This window comes from Aulonocara stuartgranti, assembly GCF_965226115.1.
Source record: "Aulonocara stuartgranti genome assembly, chromosome: 16".
NCBI lineage: Eukaryota > Metazoa > Chordata > Actinopteri > Cichliformes > Cichlidae > Aulonocara > Aulonocara stuartgranti.
Window position 1 is genome coordinate 36,354,983 of NC_138952.1, and position 25,441 is coordinate 36,380,423.

The 25,441-nt window shown below is 44.9% G+C and overlaps 1 protein-coding gene across 5 annotated transcripts in view; it reads right to left on the reverse strand.

Annotated features, from left to right (window-relative positions):
- kalrna (kalirin RhoGEF kinase a) overlaps window positions 1-25,441 on the reverse strand; it is a 149,711-nt gene that overhangs the window by 27,276 nt on the left and 96,994 nt on the right. For all 5 annotated transcript variants that reach the window (XM_082507921.1, XM_082507919.1, XM_082507920.1 and 2 more), the window contains exons 39-41: window positions 13,513-13,591; window positions 12,899-13,066; window positions 871-1,074 (exon numbers count right to left, since the gene is read on the reverse strand). In XM_082507921.1, coding sequence (XP_082364047.1) covers window positions 871-1,074; window positions 12,899-13,066; window positions 13,513-13,591 — 451 coding nt within the window. The remainder of the gene's footprint in view (window positions 1-870; window positions 1,075-12,898; window positions 13,067-13,512; window positions 13,592-25,441) is intronic.

The following is a 25,441-nucleotide window of genomic DNA, read 5'->3' on the forward strand; positions in this document are numbered from 1 at the left end:
TTTTCTGGTTGCTGGTCTTTAACTCCTTGTTTGGAGTCCGAGGGTCATTTTTACATTACTCTCCAAACATCCAGCAGCACCTTTTCAAAGTTCTTCAAACATTGTCATTTACAAGTGATGCTATGGAAGCCCGTTTCCGCCACAAAAAAAAAGGATCCATAACTTACAATTTCGAGTTACTTTCTCGAAATTTCGAGTTAATGTGTCGAAATTTCAATTTATTAAACTCACAATTTTGAGAAAAGCAACTTGAAATTTCGAGTTAGCGCTGCCAATCAGTAATCTACGTGAATGACGTCATTTCCTCGTTACCCAGAAGCTGAAGCCCTCAGCTACAAATGCCACAGCTAAGCTACCGGTATTACATCCAGTCGTGAATGCACAGATTGCTGAGTGCTTTCAGCCTGGCTTCAAAAATGATGAAATCCCTGTGTTATTAGCTGAATCACATGGTGTTGCTATCAGCAAACGTACTCGCCAAAGCGCCAATTTGTTGGGATCCGTTTTTGAGTGCGCGTTCCTCTGCACCATATGCTTCCGGGTAACAAGAAAGCGACCTCATTCAGGTATATTTTTGATTGGCAGAGCTAACTCAAAATTTCGAGAAAATAACTCCAAATTTCGAGTTATGGATACTAGCTGTTTTGTTTTTATTTAGTGGTGGAAACGGGCTTCCATACGATGCAGCTGCGAGCATGACAACGTTGAAAATAACTGAAGGAACAAATGAAAGCAGCTTTAATGTAACTGAAACCGTGTTAGCAGGAAAGCTGCTGCAGTGTAATAACAAGCTAAAGGAGCTTCAGTGTGGAGAGTGGGGGTGTTTGCAGCACATTAACATGTCATCATGACCGTTTCTGCCCCTCTCACCTGGCTTCTTCTGTTTGTGATTAGGAAGTTTCTTAACAGAGCTGCCACTGAGGCGGCGGACCGGACTGGTCAGCCACTTCCTCAGAGTGTTCCCAGAGCGTTTGGGACCAGGAGAGCTGGACTGCAGGGAGCTGAGGGACGGCTGCGGCTGAAGGTTGGCCACCGATTCGGTCTTGCCGTCCGAGCCGCCAACAGAGTAGTTTTCTGAAAGGAGTCACACAACATATGATTTTTTTAAACACACACCATCTGTTATGTAACCTGTTGCTTTGACTTCAGGCTGTGTGCTCAACATACTAAAGTGATGTGTGGATTTAAGCTCTTCAACACTAATCAGTAAGTTTACACTGTAAACAACGTGACAGGGCCGTGCACTCGTATCAGAACATTTTTATTAGTCCTGTATCCAGGTAAACATCTCATTGAGATTAAAGCCTCGTTTCCGAGGGAGGCCTGGCATCGTGGCAGCAAAAGTAAACAAACAAACATACAAAGTCTTTCTTTGTCTGCAGAGTCTGTGTGTTTCTGGAAAAATATCAATCCTGCTCATCAATTTCTTTATGGTAAAAAAGAGGAACACCTGGTCCCACTCTGCACTCAGCGTATACAGCTGATAGGGAGAAGAGCCCAGCATCATCCTGCAGTACTGACATTAATCCAACCAACACATCAGGTCTGCCTAAACGTCCTGGTCTGTGTTTGCACCACGATCCACACGTCACATCACCTGACCCAAGACTACAGTCATGTGAAATTATTTCAAATACTTCTGACAGCTATAAATATCTGCTGTGATGGGGACAAACGTGCAGGCACAGGAAAGCCAAGCTCTGTGGCAACGGACGCACTCAGAGGTCCAGATGAGCGAGTCTGTCACAAACAAGCATCTGTGCAGCAGCTGCCATGTCGCACACACACACACATGCACACACACACATGCACACACACACGCTCCCAGGTGGCACTCACACTCCTTCCTTTGCTGTGGTGTCACATTAGTTTTCATTTTAATCGGTTTTTGTCATTTCTATCGCTCGATCCAACTCTTCGATTTGAGCATCGAGGGTGGGACGGGAGTCTAGGACAGTCGTCAGGGTCCACCCTCGGACAGGACAGCCATTTAACAACCATTCAGATTCACAACTAAAGGTAATGTAGCATCACCAGTTAACCCTGCATGTCTTTGGACTTCGAGAGGAAGCAGACACATGAGACACGGGGAGAGTGCAAATTTGCCTGGATTCAAAGCCACAACCTTGTTGCTATGAGGTGAATATAAATGAATAAACGTACACATGGTCTTTTGGTTGTGCTTCCTGTCGTATTCATCTTGTACAGCCAGAAACATCAGACTGTGTGAATGACTTGAAGAATAAATAGCAGTCACGCGTCAGGAGTTGCTGCATCAGCTGCTCTCACACACACAGCTGGCAGCAATGGGTAGAGGCTGTATGTGCCAGATTCCCACAGGAGCTGAAGGAGGGTTAAAGGTCAGGGGTCTCCTGAGGTGTTCTGCTGTAGCATAGGAGCTAAGTTAAGAGATTGGAGGAAGAAAAACTCCTATCTGGTATTTGAATGTGTCATATTTATACACAAGCAGGCTGTTTCTGGGCTGCAGACGCTAAAACATGTGACAACATGTCACAATCACAGATATTACATCAGACCTCAGTACGACCAACAGCGTGCAACAGCGCACACTAACATACACACTGCTGTTGAGTGTACGGTTCAGTGAGCACTGTGGATCAGGCTGAATGAAACATTCAATCTATTTGTAGATCTGGATCAAAATAGTTATAGTTTGGAAACAGAAGGTTGGGTGTGACGTGGTCAAACATCCTCATACGTGCTAATGAAACCCAAGTTTCAATCTCAGAAGTGTTTGCTTCTCACAGCAGTACAACACACAGGGTGTGGTTGCACGATCTGATATCCTCGTGTTGGTGTTGTTCCCAGATCATCATAGTAAATGTTGCTCCAGGATCAACATTGCAAGTGACCAATCAGAATGTTGTGACGTCATACTTTTGCGACTTCGGGAAAAACCGGCGTAAAACAAAAAACTGTACTTAAGCTGCGAGAAACCGCCTCTGTCCGCCGATCAACGGACCCTGACCCTGACCCGTTAATAAACAGTAAGCAGAATTGATATTGTCCTTGCAACATTGGAATTTCAGAAATGCACGAATGGCTTGGCGCACAAAAGAATAACGTCACAACAATGTGATTGGTCACTTGCAATGTTGAACCTGGAACAACATTTTCATGATGGTCTGGGAACAACACCAACACGAGGATATCAGATCATCCGGGTGTGGTTAGCCAGCCAGCTGCTCACTAACCACAAAACACTGATTGCAGTTCACTTCACAGCCGTGGTGTCATCAGGAACAAAGGTGTTCTGGCCGTTACAGCGAGATATTTGAAAGCAGCTAAAGCCATCATGTTTATTTTACAGCAAACGTGACTACATTGCAGCTCTAACACAGTCCTGTGGGACAAAGATCTTCTTCCTGAAGTCACCCAGCGAGCAGAGACAGTGTGGGTTGGGGAGTGTGTACTGGAGGTTATTTAACTTGTTATTCGAGATAACTGTTAAACACAGGAGCCAAGGTCACCTGCTGCAGCGGGGCAGCAGTTTCTCTCTGAGAGAAACGCGGCGGCGCTGGAACTTTGCTACGTTTATAGCTTTGGTCAGTGTGCATGCACAAGCTCCACTCTGACCACTCATCACTGCTGTAGGATAACGAGCCCAAACGGTCACCTGACCTCGACCTCACTGAACAGTTAAGAGGACACTTAATGACATCACTCCAAGTGCTGTGGGGCAAAGTCAGTCATGTGTTTCTGAAGAGTCACAGCTCACCTCCTCACCTTTGTGTCTCAGCACAATCAGTGCTCGTCACCGGGTGACCTTAGCATGTGGTTAACCACAGAAACCTGTTATGGACTTGAGTGCACGCACACACACACACACACACACACACACACACACACCTCAGTGTGCTGCTGTCAGCTGAATAGTCAACAGGAACAGGTGGTAAAGGAGTATAACACACAGCAAACACACAGCAGCATGACAAAGAGAGGACAGATAAGCCTGCATTACAATTTATTCGGCATTTCCGTCCAGACTGTGTAAGATACAACTAGACTGCTTCAGCTGTTTTTACATATAAAGCCGAGAACTTAAGGCCAGCTGAAGCAGAGATGTGCTAGTTGCTTAAATGCTAGAGCTCATCATGCACACTGATGTTTCTAAAGGAACAAGGTTACTCACACTGGTCATGTTTTGCTTGGACAATGATAAAGTAGAGCAGCGAGTGACAGGAAGGCAGAGCAACAATGGTGCCAAACCCCAAGCAGAAAGACTAACCAGTCTACCTTAATGTCTGAAGATATTTTCTATTATATAAAACACTTTATTTTATTATCACCCTAAAATGTCATCATACTCAAATATTCCCAGCCTAAAGTTTAGTTTTACAAACAAAACTCGAATTAGCCAGTGATTATAAATGATTAACAGCCCCAGTAAACCAGTAATAATACAGTTGGGCCAGCATTTGGGATAATGGTGGGGACTACACAGAGCTGTGGTGTCGTCCTGATGGCCAAAGTCAGGTGAGAACTCACAAGGAAGTCATTGTTCTACAGAGAGACAGAGTGACCACTGTTAAAATCCCCATCACTCACTATATTTAATCATAGTCTCACACAAACACACACCTCGGGTCCTCCCAGTACAGATTAAACGAGCTGAAGCAGCAGAACAAGGTTTCGGTTTCATTCTCTGCCTCACACTGTGCTAAACACCACACACATTCACACTGTGTCCATGAATGCTTCTATTGATACAAAAGTACTAAAACTCAGACCCATTACACACACACACACACACACACACACACAAAGCATGTCTCCTGTTATTACTCCACTTCCTGTTTTCTCTTGCTGAGCAGAAACTTCACAAAAGCTGATGGCGTATGATTTAACAGCTGAGCAGTGTTGGGGAGTAACTGAGTACATGTGCCGCCGTTACGTATATAAAAATATGAGTAACTGTATTCTGTTACAGTTACCGCTTAAAAAGATGATATTCAGAATACAGTTACTTTGTTGAACTAAAGGGATTACACGGCGGTACTTTCCTGTTTCATAAGGCTATAGCCTCTATTTTTGGTAATTCCACGCCAGTGGAAACCCAAACAAAACACGCTACAGGCCCTAATGCCCGCGTCTCAATCCCGCGTCTCATAATGATGTGAAGAAATATTTTAAAAAAGATTTAATATGAAGGCAACAGGCAGAGTGTTACAGGCATCGCCCTAAAGCATGCAGGGCAGTGTAGTCCGTGCTGCAGGGAGGATGGACTGTCATACCAGTTATGTGTCTGTGAGCGAGGAGGGAGAGAAAGGAAAAGTAGGAGCTGGAAGCATGTAAATATAATAATAACCACTGCAGCCAAACAGAGAGCCTGACGAGCCCAGCTGTAAGTAAGCTGTTAAGACTCGACTGTACGCTGTGTTCGTGTTTTCCTCTGAAACAATAAGCTCAGTTGCAGCAGCCTTTCAACGCCTCTCTCTGTCTCTCACTAGCAAAGTCGACCCACACAACAAAGTAAAGCTAGTTTTCAGCTACGAGCCCAACACGAACCCCACGTATCAGCCAGAGGTCTCTTTACTACGGTTCCCAGCCTGCGGCTCCACGACCTGCAGGCTGGGCCGTAGGGGTTTGGTTTTTAGTGGATCGGGTGGAAGTCCGAGACGGAGGGCCTGGCACTCCGATTCCCGGCTTCTGGAATCTTATCTTCAGTCTTATGGTGCTTTTGCACAGTATTTGAACCCCACTAATACTAATGTAGTCATCACCAGGAGCTGTTGCATAAAAACAGAAGAAAGAGACAAAAGTGTGCCATAGTTAGCAGTTAAAGTGGGCCGGTGTGGCACAGCACCAGAACGACTGCAGGTGTCCATCAGTTTCGGTTGTGGTAACTCAGCATCCAGCTAGCCGAGACTGGTGAGCATAAAGGGAATAAGATGTTTTCACAGGTTGTTTCAAATGCAATGTTTCTATCGGCTCAACAAACATCAGCAAACACACAAACTGCTTGTGTGCAGTTTGTCGTACAGCGTGTTGCAGCCACAGGTCCAGCTGCTGTATTTTAGAGAGCGCTAACTTCACTCAGAGATGGAGAAAGAGAAGAAAGACGCGACAGGAAGAAGAGAGCTTAGATTCAAAGGGAAGGATGCTCGGCGGGGTTTGACAGTCCTCATGTTTTTAAACCAGATATTGGGTTTGTACATGTGACATTATGATTTTACATAGGGCTGGGCGATATGACCCAAAATTCATATCTCGATATTTTTTAGCTGGATGGAGATATAAGATATATCTCGATATATTTTCTTAAAGCCATAAAGTAAGAACAAGAAGAGAGTTCTTAGTCAAAGCTGTGTCCCAGATGTCACACAGGCACTTTTATTAACATAGAGCATAGATGTACATAAAATTTGCTCAAAAATAAATTATGAGCATTTATTAAATAATAATGCTCCATAAATAAAAGAAAACAATGTTGTTTTTGTGCATAACAAAAAGCTCACAATTGTGCAGTCAAAATGTAAACTAATAGACGCTGAGCACAATAACAAAGACAGATTTCACAGCTGCTCTGTTCCCAACTTGTACTGCGTGACTGACAGCCTGGAGTTTGAAATCCGCTTCGCAACCACGTCTCTTGGTGCCATTTATGGTCCTTATACACAGTAGGGTAATATTACGTTGAAGCACAGTACGTATCACTCCGCGAGGCTCAGCCGTAATGCTCCGACAATCTATCAAGCGGTGCAGCTCCGTAGCTTACCAAAGTCGTACTCAAACATTTGTGACAGATTGCTGAGCGCCGTGTTCCACATAAAATCGGTTCGCGGCCATCAAGCACAACCAGAATTCATACATAAGGCGCGCTATCAACTTTTGAGAGAATGAAAGGATTTTAGTCCGCGCAGCACCTCTGGGCTGCATGGCGTTAGCGTGGTTAGCTCGTTAGCGTGGTTAGCTAGCTAACACGTTGACGCCGTCCAGCCCCACACACGGGGCGATGCGCAGTAACTCGTTAACGGAGATTTGCCGTGTCCGTCTTGTCGCTTCCTGCAGGTGAAGCGATGGGGGAGGAGGGGGAGTTGTCTTCAGTGAAGGCGAGGCGGAGTAACGTTGCGTAAAGACGAAAGTGGACGAAAGAGAGGCAAACTTGCGGCTCCACAAGTATAATTATAACGTAACATAGACTATATCGATATAAAGGATATGGTCACATCTTATATCTCGTATAAAAATATATCGATATTTTTTAAAAACTCGATATATCGCCCAGCTCTATTTTTACATATTGTAAAACAAACTACGGCAGACTAACTGTGTTGTGTAAAGGCTGCACTATGCAGGCAGTGCAGGATAAACAGGTTAGTTTGCTGTACTGATGGATTCAACTGATCTGAAATCTACTGGAGCTCTTAATAGAAACGACTTTGAGTTGCGTTTCTTTTCTTTGAGCTGTTGAATTGCACTTTCAGCTCTTCCCTACTCGTTCTCTGTAAAGCAAAGTCACCCTTTCCAATGTAGCAACAGAAAAGAGGCATTTTTTATTTTCCTTCTTTTTCTCTGCTGATCCGAGTCGAGCTGAGAATATTCAGAAAAAGTTTGTATCGCTAACACATTAAGCTAACTGAACCGTCGAGGTTGGTAGAAACGTCCTTCAAAGAGCTACTTTTTACTTTGCTTTGAGGACATTTCAGAACATGTACTTGAATCAGTGCTTCAAATACAGAATATCTGTACTTTTGCCACCTCACATAGTTTGTGTGTTGCCTGTTCTACTCCCATCATGTGATTTTATCAATGACAGGAAGAGACACTAATCTGCAAAGACTTCATTCCTCTCATACCGCTCTCTAACCTGAACCCTTCTACAGACACAACTGCCACACTGACTGCTGCGTTCGATGTGAGTGAAATTCTGCAGCATTTAAGTGTCAAACACATTTGTGTTGTTTTACAACTTTATCCGGATTTTTCTTCGTCGTTGCACGATCAGGTTTTCTAAGACGGTCCGAGTTTCTTGGCTGCAGAGCTGCAAAGATCGAGTGGTCAAAGCAGCAGCATTACACAACTGTACATCGCAGATAATTAAGTAAAGATCAGATCGATCCTCCCATAATGACTCAACAACATCTTTGTGTTGCATTAGACACTTTTACCCTGTCAGTGGAAATATCTACTGATTGACCGACAGCAGTACCATCAGCAGTGGAGCTCCACCCTTTCTTAAAATGAAGCAGCTAACGCAAAATCGTTTTCAGCCTTCTCAGTGAGAATGTGTCAAACGACAACATGCATGAAAGGAAAGCAGCATCACATCTGTCCAAACTGCACAATGTAGCGATTCATTTGTGACCAGCTGCTGACGTCAGACCAGTCTTTTTTGGCTCTGACAAACGGCACAGGACTGGAAATGCATATGTTTTGTACTGGAACACAGTCTGTGTCACAGCTACTAAAACATTGTCAAACTTTTTACCCACGTTGTTTGGGTCTTACACGCTGACAGCTCAGCTCAGGCTTTGTCAAACTGGATGAGCTGCACCAAAAGCATAAGTAGGACCAAAGGAGAACACAGTATCCAGCTTTGTTCAGCAGAAAAGCACCTCCTCCAAGATCGTAGCGACAGTCTGCAATGTCACTATCATCTGTACTCCTAATTTTAAAGACTCATTGGCCGAATGTGGCTGCAGCCATGTTCGCTTTTATTGAGCCCCAGATTTGATAAAGTGAAGATCTGTTAATGCTAGCAGGGTTGGTTGTAAAGCTGGCTCCAGAGACTGAGCAGGTGAATAAAACGTTAACATGTTGAAAACATCAAAGACAATGTTGCTTTTTTTACAGGTTTGTCAGTAAAATCATGTCTCAGTGAAAAAAGAGAAATAAAGCAGAAGCTCTGTGTGGTAAGCAAAGAGACTCTGATGCTCTTCACTGGAATTCAATTTCCATTTGATGTGTTTTACTACGAGTGTTTCTCGTCGTATCTGGGAGCACGATAAGCCCACAACAGATCCTTCACTTCAGTTTGCTGCTCACGCTCTCTGAAAACATGGAATTCAAAAAATCTGTCTACCGTCACTACTCAGTCATCTCTGTCACCTCCATTTGAACCAGATATCTACTCTTTCATCTCATTTCAAATGTATGAATAAAGTCAAAGTAGAGTCAGCTGTGTTTGCATCATCAATGAGACAAACCCATGAAACAGACGAAGCGAGGCTTCAGCTTCAGGTTGGACGAGACCGAAAACATCGAATCTCAGCTGATGAAGCAGCATAATGTTGCCTCTGTCCATTATCTCTGCTCAGAGACTGTGTGTGTGTGTGTGTGTGTGTGTGCGTGTGTGTGCGCGTGTGTGTGTGTGTGTGTGCGTGTGTGTGTGTCCCTGAGGATCAGAGTCGTTTCCTGCTCATTTTCAGGTTTAATGGCCAAAGGACAGGACGCAGGATCACTTTAAGACCCCAGAAGTCAATTATTTAGTATTTCCACAGTGAATGAGGAAGTGTCTCTGTGTGCATCTGCCTGTGTGTCTCAAAAAAAGGACGGCATAGGAGTTTCCCATTTCCTTACAAGAGATGAGACAGTTTTCAGACTCTGGTGTCCTCAACAGTTAAACTGAGACACGGGGCCCTCTGCAGCCGCTGAGACGGCCTGGACCGTGGACCGCAGAGCTGCGCGTCTCTGGGATCTAATGCGCCCGTATTATTTGAGTGGCATGTATAAACCTGTTAAAATAATGAACTGGAACTAGTGTGACCAGTTCGGCTGCATGCCAATCGGTGCACTCTACACAGTTTTTAACATGAAACTCAAAGACTTGTTAGGCCAAAGTCCACAGTGTGTCCTCATGCACGCACACACACACACACACGCACGCACACAGTGCAGCGACACACTGATTGCTCAATCGAACACTTGACTTTCCAGACAGAGAAGAAAGAAAGTGGCCTTTCACACTCTGCCTGGCTGACACACGGCTTCCTTTTGCACTCTTCATTTTCAATTCAAATCAGTTTCCAAAAAGACTAATTTCCATCATCTGTCCACAGGACGGACTTATTCAGTCACTCAAATCTGTCAAAATCAACTAATCTGTCTCTCACACACACACGCACACACACACATAGAAAACACGAGCCAGTGTTCAGTGAGCCTCACAGAAGTCCAGTGTTGTGTGTCTGTGTCGCACCTGTGCCGTTGTAGCAGCAGCAGCGGGAGAGGACCCATCCACAGCAACGGCCGACTCTCTTCATTCTTGCTCACACACACATCCTACACTCACACACAACCTCAGACACACCTCCCTCCAGTACGTCCGACTCGGTCGCTAACCAGTTCGTCAGCTTGTTCCTGGGCTGAGTGTGAATTTCAAGAGTTTCGAGTCCTCACTGCCCAGATTCAGCAAAGAGAGAGAGTTTTAGTAATGTGGGAGGAGGAGATGGGGGAGGAGCACATTCTCTGTCTCTCTCTCTCAGACAAAGTTGTTCAGTTTCTCCCTCTACCTCCCCTCCCCACGCGCTTCGGCTCAAAGGAATACGAGTCCCTGTTAATTATTTGAGCGGGCACCTTCCTCGTTGTGGAGGGCAGGACTGCACAAAGACACGGGAGTGTGTTTGATTCAACAATGTAGCAAAAACGTCTCTTTGCATTTAAAAAGACGAGATGGCTGCCTGGTATGTGAACATTCACCAGCAGCAAACAACATGTCCTGTACCTGAGTGACAGCAAAAGTTCCACTGACTCCTGACGTCCCAGTGCCTACAGTGTGGGAGTGTGTCCACTGACAGCAGGCTGCTGGCACAGCTAGAGCCAAGCAACTTTATTATTAAAATTAACTTGCATTTATTTTCTGATCTTCCTTAGTGGGTCCTCTGCATCTGAACGAGCAGAGGACTGTAAACAGCTTCCTGCTGTGTGTGCACTGCAGCAGCAGGTAAGCACGCGCACTTAGCCTAGATAACGTGCTTTCACCAGCACCTTTTCCCTGCAGTGTCCCATTTTGTTCATCTTGTATATCTACTGTCGCTACGCAGCAAAAAGCAAAGAGAATGGAACGATGCTGCAGTAAAGTGCCAGTTAATTATTTTCAAAAAGCTTTCAGAAAATGGAGATAATCAAGACAACGTGACACAGATATAAACTAATGTTCCCACGCTCTGTGTGTGACAGGACGACACGTTCATGAATGCTGTAAAATCTTAGGTACCTTAGACATTCAGTGTTCTTAAGGGAAAAATTAGTTCTCAGGAGAACTCAGTGTTTAAGATCAGTTCAAGGAATTTTCCAGGAATGGAGGAGTGCCCCAAAACCGTCTCTAATGTGATGCGTCGCAGCTCTCAGGTCCTCTGATGTCCAGCAGGTCTGACTTTCAGTTCAGTTAACATTAAACCCACACTTTCTTCACAGTCTTTCAGAGGACAAGGAGACCTACTTTACAGAGCAGTCACAAGACTCGAGACACACAGAGGGAAGCTTGAAACAGCTCGGCGGGACTTAAACGGGTTAATGAGCAGTTTTGACTGATTTATTAACAAACTGACGATTGTTAATGACAAACCCATCAGCTTGTGGCTGCCTTTAATTATCCTATTGTGTAAGCAGACAGGTTCAGTCACATGATACAGGAGGAGTCTGCATTGGAGGCTGATGATATATTTGTCTGGACCTACTCTGGAAAAGTCAGCCCCACCGTCCGGGATGGGAGCGCCTCCTAAATGTGCTATATTTCCATGTGTAGCGGCTGCAGTTGGCCAATTTGCATCGCTCCGCACAAATACAAAGCGCCCTTGTCATTTTCTCGAAAGCAGGAAACACTGTGGCTGCAGCAGGCAAATCAGCTGATTCTGTGTCTGTGTGAGTGCAAGTGAGACAACAGTGCAGAGCTAAGCTCCTCCGTGGTGTCCGCGAAGCTGGAAACAGACCGTCAGGAAGGACGGATATAGAAGGAAACCAAACTGCTGTGACTCAGTGCATTACTCCCATTTCTCCTCAGCACACACAGAGATGACCTGGGACAGATGCAGGAAGAAGGCATTCCAGCAGCTCCACTGCTCCCCCTGTAGGACACACATCAGACTGCAGGTGGAAGGATGGAAAGCTGCACCGACAGGATGCACAGGAGAGCTTCTTCAAATTTTGATGTTGCGTCCCACGGCTCACAGAATTTCACCGTCTTTGTTCTTGGCAAAGTTAATGGGATCATTTCATCATTCACATTATCAGTCATCTCATCTCTGTCAGACATTACTGCTCAAGTTCACAGCAGAGACAACAGGCAGGCTGCCACTGTGGGTTACAGCAGGACAGAACAGATGTTTGCTTCGCTTTCAGAGCCGTTACACATGCAGGATCATCCTGGATCATAAACGCACACACTCCAAATTCAGACATGGCAGTAAGAGAGAAATGAAGAGCAGCATTTTGGAACGCGTTTGAATTACACTCACAGTCAGTGAGCACACTTCCCCAAACGGGGGAAACACCAGAGTGACTTTCCAAAACTAACAGCCACACTTTCCACGTTCCCTCCATGTGCTCGGGCTGTGTGACAGCCTTCTGTGAGAGCCACACCTCAGTATGACTAATGCCCTCATCTCACCAGCAGAGGTCAGCACAGACCAGCTGTGCCTCTGTCAGCCTGGTTAAATATAAAGACCAGTGAAGAAGATAACATGTCATTGTTTGAAATTTACTTTATGTTCTTTCCTTTTGCCACAGTGTTGCCAGGACTCCCATATAAAGTTACCAAAACAAAAACAGTGCATAAAGACATGCAAGAGATTAAGAATTGAGGATAAGTAGGAGATTTAAGGCTGCTTAGAAGCTGATCACCCTATAGTGCATATTTAATGACAGATTTTTATCCTTCGTCTTGGTTCCTCCTCAAAAAGCATTGAATACGAAGATATGTGACTCGTCTTCCTACCTTTCCCTGAACTGAAGAAACAGTCCATCTCCACACTAGAACGTGAGTGGGAAACACAGAGGACAGACGTGGGAACCAGTCCCTCCTGCGGTGGGCTGCGGTCAGTGGTTCGGACTAGACACCATCCGGGCCGCTCACTGGGCCGCTCCAACAGCTCCACTGTCTGACCTGGAAGGTGGAGAAGATAAAAACTATACTACAAGGTATGGAAGACAGGTTTGAATACTAAATGTTAAAGAAAACAGAAACTTGGATTTAGCTCAACCTAAAAGATGGATGAAGCCTCCACATCTGAAGACTGAAGCAGTGGTTGGCGTTTAAGGCCTTCATCTCTGGTTTTAAGTGTCACTGAATAAAGGATGAAGTTTATTTTTTCACTGATGGTCGGACTAAAATAAAAGAGTCTCCTAAACCACACAGCTGTTTCCTTTACATATTAAAATAACTGCCCAGAGCTTTCACCACAGTGAATCTGAATAACAGACTCGCGTCCCAGGAAGAGCTCATTAGGAAATGTGTTATGTGGACCTGTGTGTGTTGTATATAAAGTTTGTCCTTTAAGACACGTGAGCTCTGAGTGTGGGGGATTAAATCTATGTATGAATAAAACACACCTGTGCTGACAGACATCTCTGTGCCGCATCCTGCTGCAAAGTCCTGGAGAACGACAGTCAGCTCACATCCACCGGAGAGCTGCAAACAGACGACACGTGTCACACGTCAGATCATCAGCAGTTTAACAGTCGAGCTTCAAACTGAGCTGTGTTCAAAACACACGTTCTGTGCACAGTTTTCACTTTCAGGCATCTTATCTGCATTTAAGCTTCTGAAGAATCCGCTGCTGGTGTCAGAGAAAGAGAAATGTAATCCAACCCTGAGCCAGGACCAGCATCAATCCCTGTTTACACCATAAACAGCAAGAGGAACTGGAATTCAGGAAAAACAGGAAAAACCAGGACAACCACATCCAGTCCTGATCTTTCTTCTTTACATGCAGAGAGAAAGTCATGCAAGTTCCAGGCTAGCATCAGTTTCTGGTGTTAGAAAAGGGAAGGTTCTCCTTCCTGTGTATTATTGTGGAATAGACGGCGCAGAATGTGCACAAAGTCAGGAACAAGGTGCCACAGTCTGGCAGAGGCAGACTGTGGGGGGTGAAGAAGCTGGACCCAACACACGCAAAATAACAAGACGTAATATTAACTGAAAACGAGCCGTTTATTGAGGCTGATCTTAGCAAAGAAAAACTCACTCCGAACCTAAACTGGGCGAGCCAAACATAACAAAACATGAACACAGAGGCCTGGCATGGACACAAGGTGGGACACAGATGCTCGGACCAGGCATGAATGAACACACACAGACCAACAGCACACAGGAGGTGAAGGGGAAGTGGAAACACATGGGGAAAACAGCTGACACAAATCAACATAATGACATCACAGTAGAAGAGTAAAACTAAACACAACGAACACAGGAACACGTGACCTCTTCAAAATAAAACAGGAAACATAATGAGACAACATGAAACACAGGGGAGACTTAATACTGATCGTGACACAAGGTCAGAGAACTGCTCTGTGTAAAAACCTGAACCAAGGTTGTTCTCGTTAAAAGTCAAAGACCAGCTGTGCACTCATAGAATGAACTGAAATCAAATTAAACACATTTGTTTAGTTTCTGTTGTTTGTAGAGACCAACTAAACTAAAGTGGACTGAAACAAAACCTCAAAATGAAATAAGACTAAAAGCAGCGACCTGGATGAACTGGACCAAACTGTGCGATGACTCACTGATACACTCAGTGTATCATAACTGTGTGAGCAAATTCTGCATCAACTACCAACGTCACGCAATGGTTGTGTTATCAAAGTTAATAAATAACAGCAAAGCCATCCACAATTGGAGCCATAAAGTGTTCCCGAACCAGATTATTGCAGCGGCTTCATGAAGCTGACGTCGTGCTGCAACAAACCATAAATGGAAGACGAACTGCTCCTCGATTAAACGTCCGCTGCTGAACTGAAACCTGCTCATTCACAGACAGCTAGAAACAATCTAATCACTGCCAGAACTTAGTGACACTGTCATTAGTCATATACTTCAAGGTGGCGAAACTCATCATTAAGAGTACGGGCGAGGAAAATGTTAGCTTTATGAGGAAAGTTGGGGAATATGTGACTCCTTAAAACTTTACAAGGTTAAATGGACTTGACTGCTACTCAGATGGATCCACTTTCAGGTTTCTGGGCTGATCTCACCTGGACCCACATCATCACCACCCTGGTTGCACTTCCTCCGTGTACTGAGGGACAACAACCTGCACCAGTAGCTGGTGCTGGTCCTGCACAGAGGGTAACTAGCACCACCCAGAACATCAGCGTCTGCCCTCTGCCACCCCTGGAACATAATACATACACAATCCTTTTGCTGTATCCCGTCTCTGGTATTCATGCTTGATGTCCTGCTGTTTCTATTCCTGCACAGCTGGTTTTGTTGTACATGCACAATGACAATCAAAGGCTTTTCTACTCTATTCTGTTCTGTTACACTGAACTCAACACATCACCTTATCCTGCTGCGCATACTTGGACATACAGATGGAGGAGCTGAAGCTCGAGGCGCTAAAATTCTACATTTTCAGAAAAGTAACATGAACTTTTTAAATGAACTGGTAAAGTTTCACTATTCACTGACATCTTTACAATATTCAAGCGAGTGTTTTCTGCTGCTCGTCACCTCGTCTGCTTTGGAAAATGTCAGGGACCGTGTGCTAATGTGAGCAAGCAGCTGGGATAAATATCTCCTAGCAACAAGGACCCTGTTTCTATAACCGTACAGGTGAATTTATACCTGACAGATGGTCTCACACACACACACACACACACACACACACACACACACACACACACACACACACACACACACACACACACACACACACACACACACACACACACACTCTCTCAGGTTTAAGGCTATGATCATACTTGAACAATGTTATTTGCTCCAGCCTGACACTTGTCACATAGGAGCTGGAAGTGAGGTTTACAACTGAGTTTAATCAGAGACCAGCAGGAACTGGAGATTTTATGTGTTAGAAATAAAAAAGATGCTTTTGCATCACTTTGTTTTGCACATTTAATGTCAACTTAAAGTTAAAATTTGCCCCTCAGTCATGCATGAGTGAAAAACGTGTGAAATAAAGGATTAAGTTCATGTCTTACAGTGTTGCAGCTTTTCTGTTGGTTTTGGAAGTCCCTCGGTTTTACTCTCAGTCTTAGACGTCTGTCTGACAATACAAACTATATATATAAACATCATCAAATACTAACAATTGAGTGTTCTCATCCAGTAGCAGCAATGAAAAAAGTCTGTGTTTAGCGTGTGCCTTCATCGCTGATGCTGTCTGTCATATGACCTCTCCCTGTGCGCTGAATACGCACATGCACGCGCCAGCTTGTGATGATCATATGTTCAAGAAGAGGAAGACGGCGTTAAAGCGACGAGCAAAACAAATGGAACCTGTTGTGTGTAAACAGGAAACTTTCACCACATTCATCAGGACACTGAAGACTTTCTTTCTTACGTCAGCAGCAGCTGAGCAGCAGTCAAACATGAGAGCAGCTGCTGGGTCCTTCACAGATACCTTTCCTAGCTTAAGCCCGACAGAGTTGTTGAACATTTAGGACTAAATGTGCTGTTAATAAAACAAAAAATATCTTAAAGGTAGAAATGAAGATTGGTTCCCTTTATAATCAAACCAGTCCGAAACACTGAACACACCACGGTCCCGCCCCCCCCGCTGCTCGACTGTCCCAGGAGTCGTCCTGGTCAGCACTGATCAAATCTGGGTTTCCCCTTCTGAAAACAGCCCAGCACATACAAGCAGTCGTTTTTGTCTTTTTTCATTCTAAAAAATTACTTTCAGGCCATCAAGCGAATGTCTGTTAAACAATGACAGTGGATTGAACAGGTTGTTTTCTACGGCAGGAAATACTCACTGTTAATGCTCGTTTACGGCATCAACAGTAAAACTGAAAAGGAGGGTGAAAAATGAAAAAGCAAATAAACAATAAATCATTTTAAAAAGCAGGCTGCTGTTTTTGAGATCATACGACTTGAATTCGTCTCAGACGTGAGTTTCTGTGAAGGTGTCAGTGCTGCAGCAGCTTCCAGGTGCTGATGAGAACTGAATCACACAGACCAAGAAGAGTGACACTGACATCTAACATATGGGCAAAGATTCTGGACCACTAATCCCATCTCCAAGGAATCACTTATGAACCTCATATGCAACTTATTAGATTTACTGAAACATCCTTAAACTGCAGCACAGAGCAGTCAAGCTGGAGCTGCTGAGACACATCTGCTGAGCAAACTCAGCTGATCCAAACATACTCGTGCAACACTGTGTTTGCGCAGCAGCCTGCAGATATATGCATTTCAGACACACACCTCGCTAAGACGCTTCACTACACAGTTTGTTCCAGGAGTGGAAGCTGTGAGCAATCCCGAGCGCCAGACTGCAGGCAGCAAGCACACGTCTACGTCAGCAAAGCTCTGAGCAGGCATGTGCACGTCCAAGGCTGAGGTCTGAACACCAGGGTGCACTCTGCTGGTAATTTGTCCTCATAAACTCTGGAAATGTATTTAGTCGTCTTTTCGTTTTTATACGGCGAGTAAGTTGGTGCTGAAGTTGTAACTTTTAGGGTCTGAAACAGCAGCTCCCACTTGATCCACAGCTGAGACAAATGAAGTGACCCCTCACTTCTCTGTTTGATTATTCATAGATTTCTGTAAGCGTCACACTGATCTGTGCCGAATGGAAAACTAAGTCCAGAGGCGATGCAATTTCATGGAAACAGACAAAGCAAGTGTTATCATCACTGTCATTCCATGAAATGTGCATCAAACACTAATATATTCACACAAGTGTTTAATGAACATGCAGAATACTACACTGTTCCTGAAATGTGGAGACCAGCACCGCGGGGCAGCTGCTGTTGTGATTTAGAGCTACAGATTACAGATGCAGTCCTGGCACGCTGCTTTTCTTTATATAAGGAACCACGTTTGCATCGGGGTGTCGCAAGAGAGAAGCCTGACCCACAGCAAACAGAAAACACAACAAAGGGAGGAGGAACATTTCACAAGCAAAACTGTCCAAGGAGGAAGGTGGAGCAGCAGCTTTGTGTCCACTTGGATGGTTAGACTGATTAAACACCTCAAGCTGACAGGATGAGATTCAAACATAATTACCAAACTTGCTAGCATGCCCCGACAATTAGTGTCTGCTTGTTTACCTCCTCGACACAGTTTGAATAATGACCAGAGACAAATTGTGTGGGCTGAACCACAAGTGACAAGTCGGGCGGAGGACGTTCTGTGCTGGGACGGCCGCTTACTTAAAGCAGAAGAAACAGTCTGATTGGCTCGTTTTGTCAGGACCAGACACAGTTTAAACAAGCACACATTAGACACTCAAATCACCACTGAAATCTCCAACTGGCCAAGGTGGTGTTGTGGAAGCAGAACCGCATCACTGAAACCAGCAGGACCAGTCAACCATTGTACTGGCAGCTGTAAACAAACAGGAAAACCAGCCTGAAACGTTTTCGTCCCCGTCCTGGCTCCCACACGCGGTCGTCATATTTCCAAAAAAGAAAAGAAAAATGTTTTGATGCATTTCTTTGGCTTTCGTTGCTGTGCTGAACCATGAAACCAGAGTTCATACCAAACCTCGCCTGTTATTTACTGTTCCAGCACTGTGCAGTGAGGACACATCAGCGTGACCGAGTGTGGCAGCGCACTGAGTCAGGACGTTAAAATAGTCACTTCTTCCCTCTCTAAACAGCAGTTTAGCACAGATGTAGTTAAGAAGTTAAATAAGGGACTGAGCCCACGAGTGTGTTTACACTGTTTATTCTGAGCCACTGGTCTGCACACAATCAGTCTGGACGCTCACTTTTTTATTTATCCTGTCTCCACGTAGCAGCTAATGGTCCATTTCCTCCCCGTCAGCCTGCCGCACAAACACTCACACACCCTGTTTAACCATTAATCTCCCTCCTTACACATATTCACTTCTGCAGTGAACCTTTACAACACTAAGTGAAAGTGAGCAGGACCCTCTGAACCTGCTCATACAATCGGCTACACATTCAAGCTGCAGGACTTGCAGGACGCAGCGTGTCCACGCTACAATAATGAAGGAAGAACAGACGAGGTGAATCCTTAAATCCTCAAGAAGACGTTTTTCACAAGCTGGAAAAGAAGTCGCTGCAGAAGTGCCCCTCTCCATAGAGCCCCGTGTTAAACTGTCAGAACTGTGACTAATCCATGTGGACACTACTAATGAGATGATAACAAGATTAGCAACAGAAGAAGAAGAAGTGTTATTGATGTAGGCCAGTTTATCGACAGACACACACACACTGCTAGCCGGAGTCAGTGATCTAGTCCTCTCAGGTATTTAAGCAGTCAGCTAATAAAAGCTTCAGTGACATCACTGTGGCTTTGTCCATCATTTATATACAGTCTGTAGCATTAGCGCTCCCCACAGCAGCTTTTTCCACCTGCATCACAAACATGCAGGTGGGGAAAACAGCAAAACCAGCTCTGCACACAGAAAATGACCCTAACCAGTCTGCACTGTAACTGCATCCTGACTCAGACGGTGCAAAGTTAAACACTTGAGCAGAAGCTGCCAGAGCTGCTCTCAGGCGCAGGGTGACAGTGCAGCAGCAGGATGATCACAGTGTTCACTCTGACCAGGACAATGACCTCGTCCAGCTCCTTGTACTCACTCTGCTGCTGTCTTTGAAGAGTTTAAAGTTCATCCACTTTAGCATGTCGACCTCTGCTCGTGCGTCTCCCTCTGACTCTGTCGCTCTCGCCGCCTTCAACAACTCCCTCACTTGTGTCTGTGAACACGCCCTCTCTCTCTCTCTCTCTCTCTCTCTAGACAGCCATAGCTTTGTGCTTGATGGGAATGCCACTCAGCTTGGGTGTGTGTCTGTGTGTGTGTGTGTGTGTGTGTGTGTGTGTGTGTGTGTGTGTGTGTGTGTGTGTGTGTGTGTCTGTGTGTGTGTGTGTGTGTGTGTGTGTGTCTGTGTGTGTGTGTGTGTGTGTCACTGCATTCACATTTCTCCACTTCCTGTAATCTAGTGAAGCAGTAAAATAGTCAGTTGCAGGACTTGTAGTGCGTGTGTGTGTGTGTGTGCCCGTGCGTGCGTGCATGCGTGTGTGCGTGTGTGTGTGTGGGGAGTGGTTAGAGAGCACATGCAGATGAGTGTGTGACACCACAGTCATATGATCAGCAGATGGCTGCTGTGAGGCTTCGGTCTGAGTGTGAATGCATTCGATTCATGAGAACACGTGTAAACAGTTGCTGCTGAGGAAGGACGTCCTCACCAAGTGATCCGGTCCAACTTTTATAGACATTTTATACATTTACAATCTTATATTTTGATTATATATTAAAATAGTCCAGACACATTTCTAGACGTGTCTGGACGTACTGATAGTACCAGTGAGTGTCTTCATGGACTGGTGCAGTCATGCTGGGACAGGAAGGGGCATTCCCAAACACTCCTCCCAAAGCTGGGAGCATCACATTGTCTGAACTGGATTGTAAGAGTTGCTTTCAGCGGAGCTGAGGGCCAAGCATAGTGCTGGTGTGCTTTAGATCACTGCATCTGAGAGCTGGTATGGAAATCTTGGATGCAGCTGCTCAGCCACAGAGACCCAGTCCATGGAGCTCTCTGCACACCGCCCTCAAGCTTCTCTGAAGCCTGGAGGTTACGAGTCTGCAGAAGGTCAGATCTCTGAGCACTATGCACCTCAGCGCCCACTGACCATGATTTTACGCAGCCAATCACTTTGTGGTTGAAATGGTGTCATTCTCAGTCCAGTCCACTTTGTTATAATACCAGTTACAGTTAACTGTGGAGTATTTAGTCGAGTTGTTGCACAGGTTGCATCCTGGCTCGGTACCACACTGGCATTCACTGAGCTCCTGAGAGCGACCCGTGTAATTGTGAAGTGTAATTTTACTTGTGGCACTCCAGACACTGGAGATCATAGCTAGCAGCTATGCAGTGAGCTGTATGCTAGTATGCCTCCATGCTCACTATTGTCTCCATTACTATTGTCACTGCTATTATTAAGCGGCCCGTCCAACTGTTGTTTGGGTCTTCATGCAGCGTACATGGATCAAAGACAGGAGGATTCGGCTCTGAGGGGTTTGTGTCGTAGGCACTGATTGGTTCACCGCCAAGGCGTACACTTCCTATGATAACCCAGCCCAGGTCAAATCTCCCGGCATCAGGCGGTCGTGAGGGTTGTTGTTCTGTCAGTGGATTTTATGTACGCTGATATATTCATCTCTGCACGTGCAGACTGCGAGGACGCATTACTGCGCCTGGCTTAGAAATGAGAACCATGTTCAATTAAAGTAAAAGTTCAGGATAAAAACGTGTCTTCACTGCTCTGACAGCGGAGCAGTGAAGACCAAGTCATCAGCCGCTGGAACAATGCTTTAAATAACTAAACCACAGTGACTCACTATATCAAAGCAACATCACAGAACGACTCCAGAGACTGACTTATATACCACGACGTTAGAGATGAGCTCGCTCAAACTAGATACATGTAACTCAGATAACCAAGTTAAAATGAATAAAATGACCGTTTCACAACTAAATCGATGTAAGAAAGAAATCAGCTCAGTTTATGGATAAAAGGAAAAAAATAATCATGACTATTGTTTGCAAACCTACAATTTCCAACCTTAGATTTGTGACACTGACAGTTTGTCAGAACTAAACGACGCAGCCATTTGCGATACTTACAAGAGGCTGCTTAGACCCATGAGAAGTGCCTTTTAAATGAGCCATAGAAGAAGAAACCCAGCTTACCACAGGAAGTTAAAAACTACTGTCATGATGCCATCACATCAAACTGGTGAGGCTGTGTTTAACCAACAAAGACAGTGTGGCTGTGTTAAACTGTGGTTTGGGCTGCCTTTGTCTTCATTTAAAACAAAGAGCATAAATATGACAGAGCAATCCCTTACAAGCTTCCATACATGATGAGGGAGTGACAGACCCATGGTGTAGGTGTCACAGGAACAACAAGGAGCCAAGCTGTCCTAAGAGAACCCTGACAGGCCCCCTCCACCTCAGTTAATCTGTCAGTGTGAACGTACGTGCCAGTTTGTTGTTATGTGTTTAAACTAATCTGGTGGCAAAAGGAAAGTTTGAAGCCTAATCTTAAAGCAGAGATCGTGTCCGTGTCCCAAAGCGTCAGCTGTTTCCACACAAGTCTGAAAGTTGGAGGCTCTGCTACTCTAGGAACCACAAATACATCGACAGCGTGAGAGCGAGGTGCTCTGTTGTGGTAATATGAGGTCTTTAAGATAACACGGCCCTGATCATTCAAGACAATGGACAAGTCAGATTTAAATCCTTTCCAGATTCAACAGGGAGCCAGAGAAAGAAGCCGAAACAGGAGAAATAGGCTCTCTCTTTAGTCCCTTTCAGTACTGTTATATAATTTTATGGAATTTTTCTAGCACTTTACAACCCTGAGCAGCCTGTGCTTGGGCGAGGCTTTCACGTGTCCTGTACCCACACTGATAATGGGTCCCATTCATCAAAAAAAATTGCATAAAAAGCTTAATATCTCAAAAAGTATGAAAGTTATCAGCACCAAAAGATATAGCTGGCGTTAGCAGAATGAGCAGAACAGCTTAAAGTTTGAATGGTGAAAATCGGATAAAAACTGAGGGAGTAGTGAAGCGGCAAAGAAACGGAGCAACTAGAATAAGGTAGAAGAATAACGAGAAACAGGAACACAACAGTGTGATTGGCTCACGGCAGCAGTGACTCAACTCTTGCTGACATCATTTTAAGATTGTAATAACAGACTTTGGAAACCCCAGTGTTTCCGTTTTTATTGAATAGTATCCCGTTTGTCTCACTGCACTCTGAAATGAAAGCACAGCACAAATAAACACCTGCAGTTAAAAAAGAAACTACGGAATAAATTTAGATTTCATTTTAGACCAAACCGTATTCTAACCTTTGACTCATCAGTAGCACCTTTGGCAGATATAACAGCTGAACACAGCCGAGGCTTCTGTCTACAACAGACATCAGATCTTCTCCCACATCTGGAGCAGATGTTCCCATAAACGTGGACCTCGTAGGCTGCTTTGCTTTCCCCCTTCTGTCCAGTTCAAACCAGCTCGATGGGGTTTCAGTCTGGAGGCTGTGCTGGACACTCCACGTTTGCAAGCTCACAATCTTGTTCTTGTTCCTGAGGTAGTTCTGGCACAGCTTGGACTGATGGTTTGGGTCATTATCTTGCTGTAGGATGAACCCCCGACCAACTGGGTGCATACCAGAGGGTGCTGCATGGTGCTTCATGGTGCTGTGGTAGCTGTTTAGGTTCAGTCACTGACCCTGGATCAGCAAACAGCCCCAGACCATCACCCTTCCTCCTCCATGTTTGACGTTGATGCCACACACTGTGGAACCGTCCTTTCACCTTCTTGACGCCGTACAAAGATCCTGCACGATGAACGAAAGATTTCAAGTTTTGATTCATCAGTCCATAAAACCTTCAGTAGTCCAGTGTGGCTGTCTTAACAAGCCTCTTTGTTTTATTCTGGCGTCTGGCTTTCTTGCTGCAGCTTGAAGTCTTCACAGCTGAGACTTTCTCACTACGACCACTATGAAGCAGCTTGAAGCTGTTGTCCTGTGAGCCGCCGTCACACAGCTGCTAACTCTCAGAAACTTGTATGTAAGTGCAAAGCCTGATCAGCTTATTTGCCGAAATCAATTAACTTAAAAATGTCTGTGACAGTTTGCTGAAGTGTTTACAGACTGCACACAGCCGCCTGCTGCCAACGATCAGTCAGGTTTGAGGCGTACATGAGAGTGAAAATCCAATACCACACGGTAGAGTTACCAACCCTCTACATAGAGCAGTGTTTCCCAACCTTTTAGAGCCACAGCACATAGGAAATTCACACATCACCAAACAAAAATGTCCCAAAAAGCAAACTGGTCCCTGCCTTTGTCTTTGTCCCCTGAATTGGTCCCTGCGCAGCAGGCAAAGCGGGATTGGCTCGGTTTGTCCCCAGTTACCTTTCTTCCCTTCTTCTGACCACTACTCATGCTGGGCCTTCATCTGGGTTGGAGCTTTCTCCAGGACTGGGTCAGACTGACTACTTTATCTTTTCTAGGGACACTACTTCTTGCTTACAGCCGTTCACTTGCATGCTCTTCCTTGCGTGATTGACTGAATATTTAAAAAACTGCAAAGACAGTTCCCAAAGAAAAACGCAGCCTGAGTGACAGATTGTAAGAAGCTTTCTAATGAATTCAGTCACATTTCACACATATGAAGTAATGAGATTTGATTTGAGAACATTTTAGTGCTTCAGACTGCTGATGGAGAAGTTTGAGAGAACCAATGAGTACACATTAAGAACGACTGCTGTACTGAGCAAACATGTCTGCTCAGATCATTGATTTAATACAGTTGTCTCCACGATACACAAGGGATTGATGCACTTGTATGATAATAAATCCCTGCGGGTCAGCAGAGCCATGGGAACACAACAAACGATTACAGCATCAGCCTTGACACATGAGCAAAAAACAATGTTTCATTGTGCTTCTGGGGAAAATACTCGTCCAGCAACTACAATCATGAACTGCAAGAAAAGACAAACAGCTCTAAGCAAAGGACTTTAGCATGAAAACTCACAGCACTGTCCCTATTTTACCACCAAATTACAAAACAGCTCAATGTAAAGACTCGGAAACCAGAAATAAAGACATGCGACTCTCACGGTTGAAGCTGTGAAATAAATCAGAGCAAACTGCAGGACAAAAGCTTTTTTACTTCTGAGGTTTGGTTTTTTGGACAACAGCAGACGAGGCTCCAAAAATAGGCAAGCTGGAGTTTTCTAAATCCTAGAAACAATAAACCAGAGCAGAGCAACAACACGCCCACACTCAGAAAGGACTGGAAAAACTCATTCTGTTTTCATTGGACAGAAAGAGGTGGGGTCCACACACATGTAAAAAACACAGGTCAGAGCGTAGCTGCCTGTGGGATTGATGGCGTATACATGCACAGTGTGGACGCATGTTTCAGACAAACCGAGTCTGGTGTGAGTCTGTGTGTGCTGCTGACATTTAGAGGCGAGCCAGCGTGTAGGCGTGAGGGCTGCACTGTGAAAAGGACACACCATGTAACTCTACAGCAGGAGGCCATGACTGACATCTGTGTCAGGTTTTCCATGTGTGTGTGTGTGTGTGTGTGTGCTGACAAACAGCCAAGACAAGAATCGCACCAAACTCATGTCTACGATTATGCCCTTTTGATTGTTTGCTCATATTCACTGAGCTTCCTCATATAAGGAGCTCATCCTCGTGATGAAGTAAACATTTTTTAAAAAGGAAAAAATAAAACAAACCGCCTAAAAAGCTCTCAAGATGGAGATCTCGTAGCAGAGGAAAGGCTCAA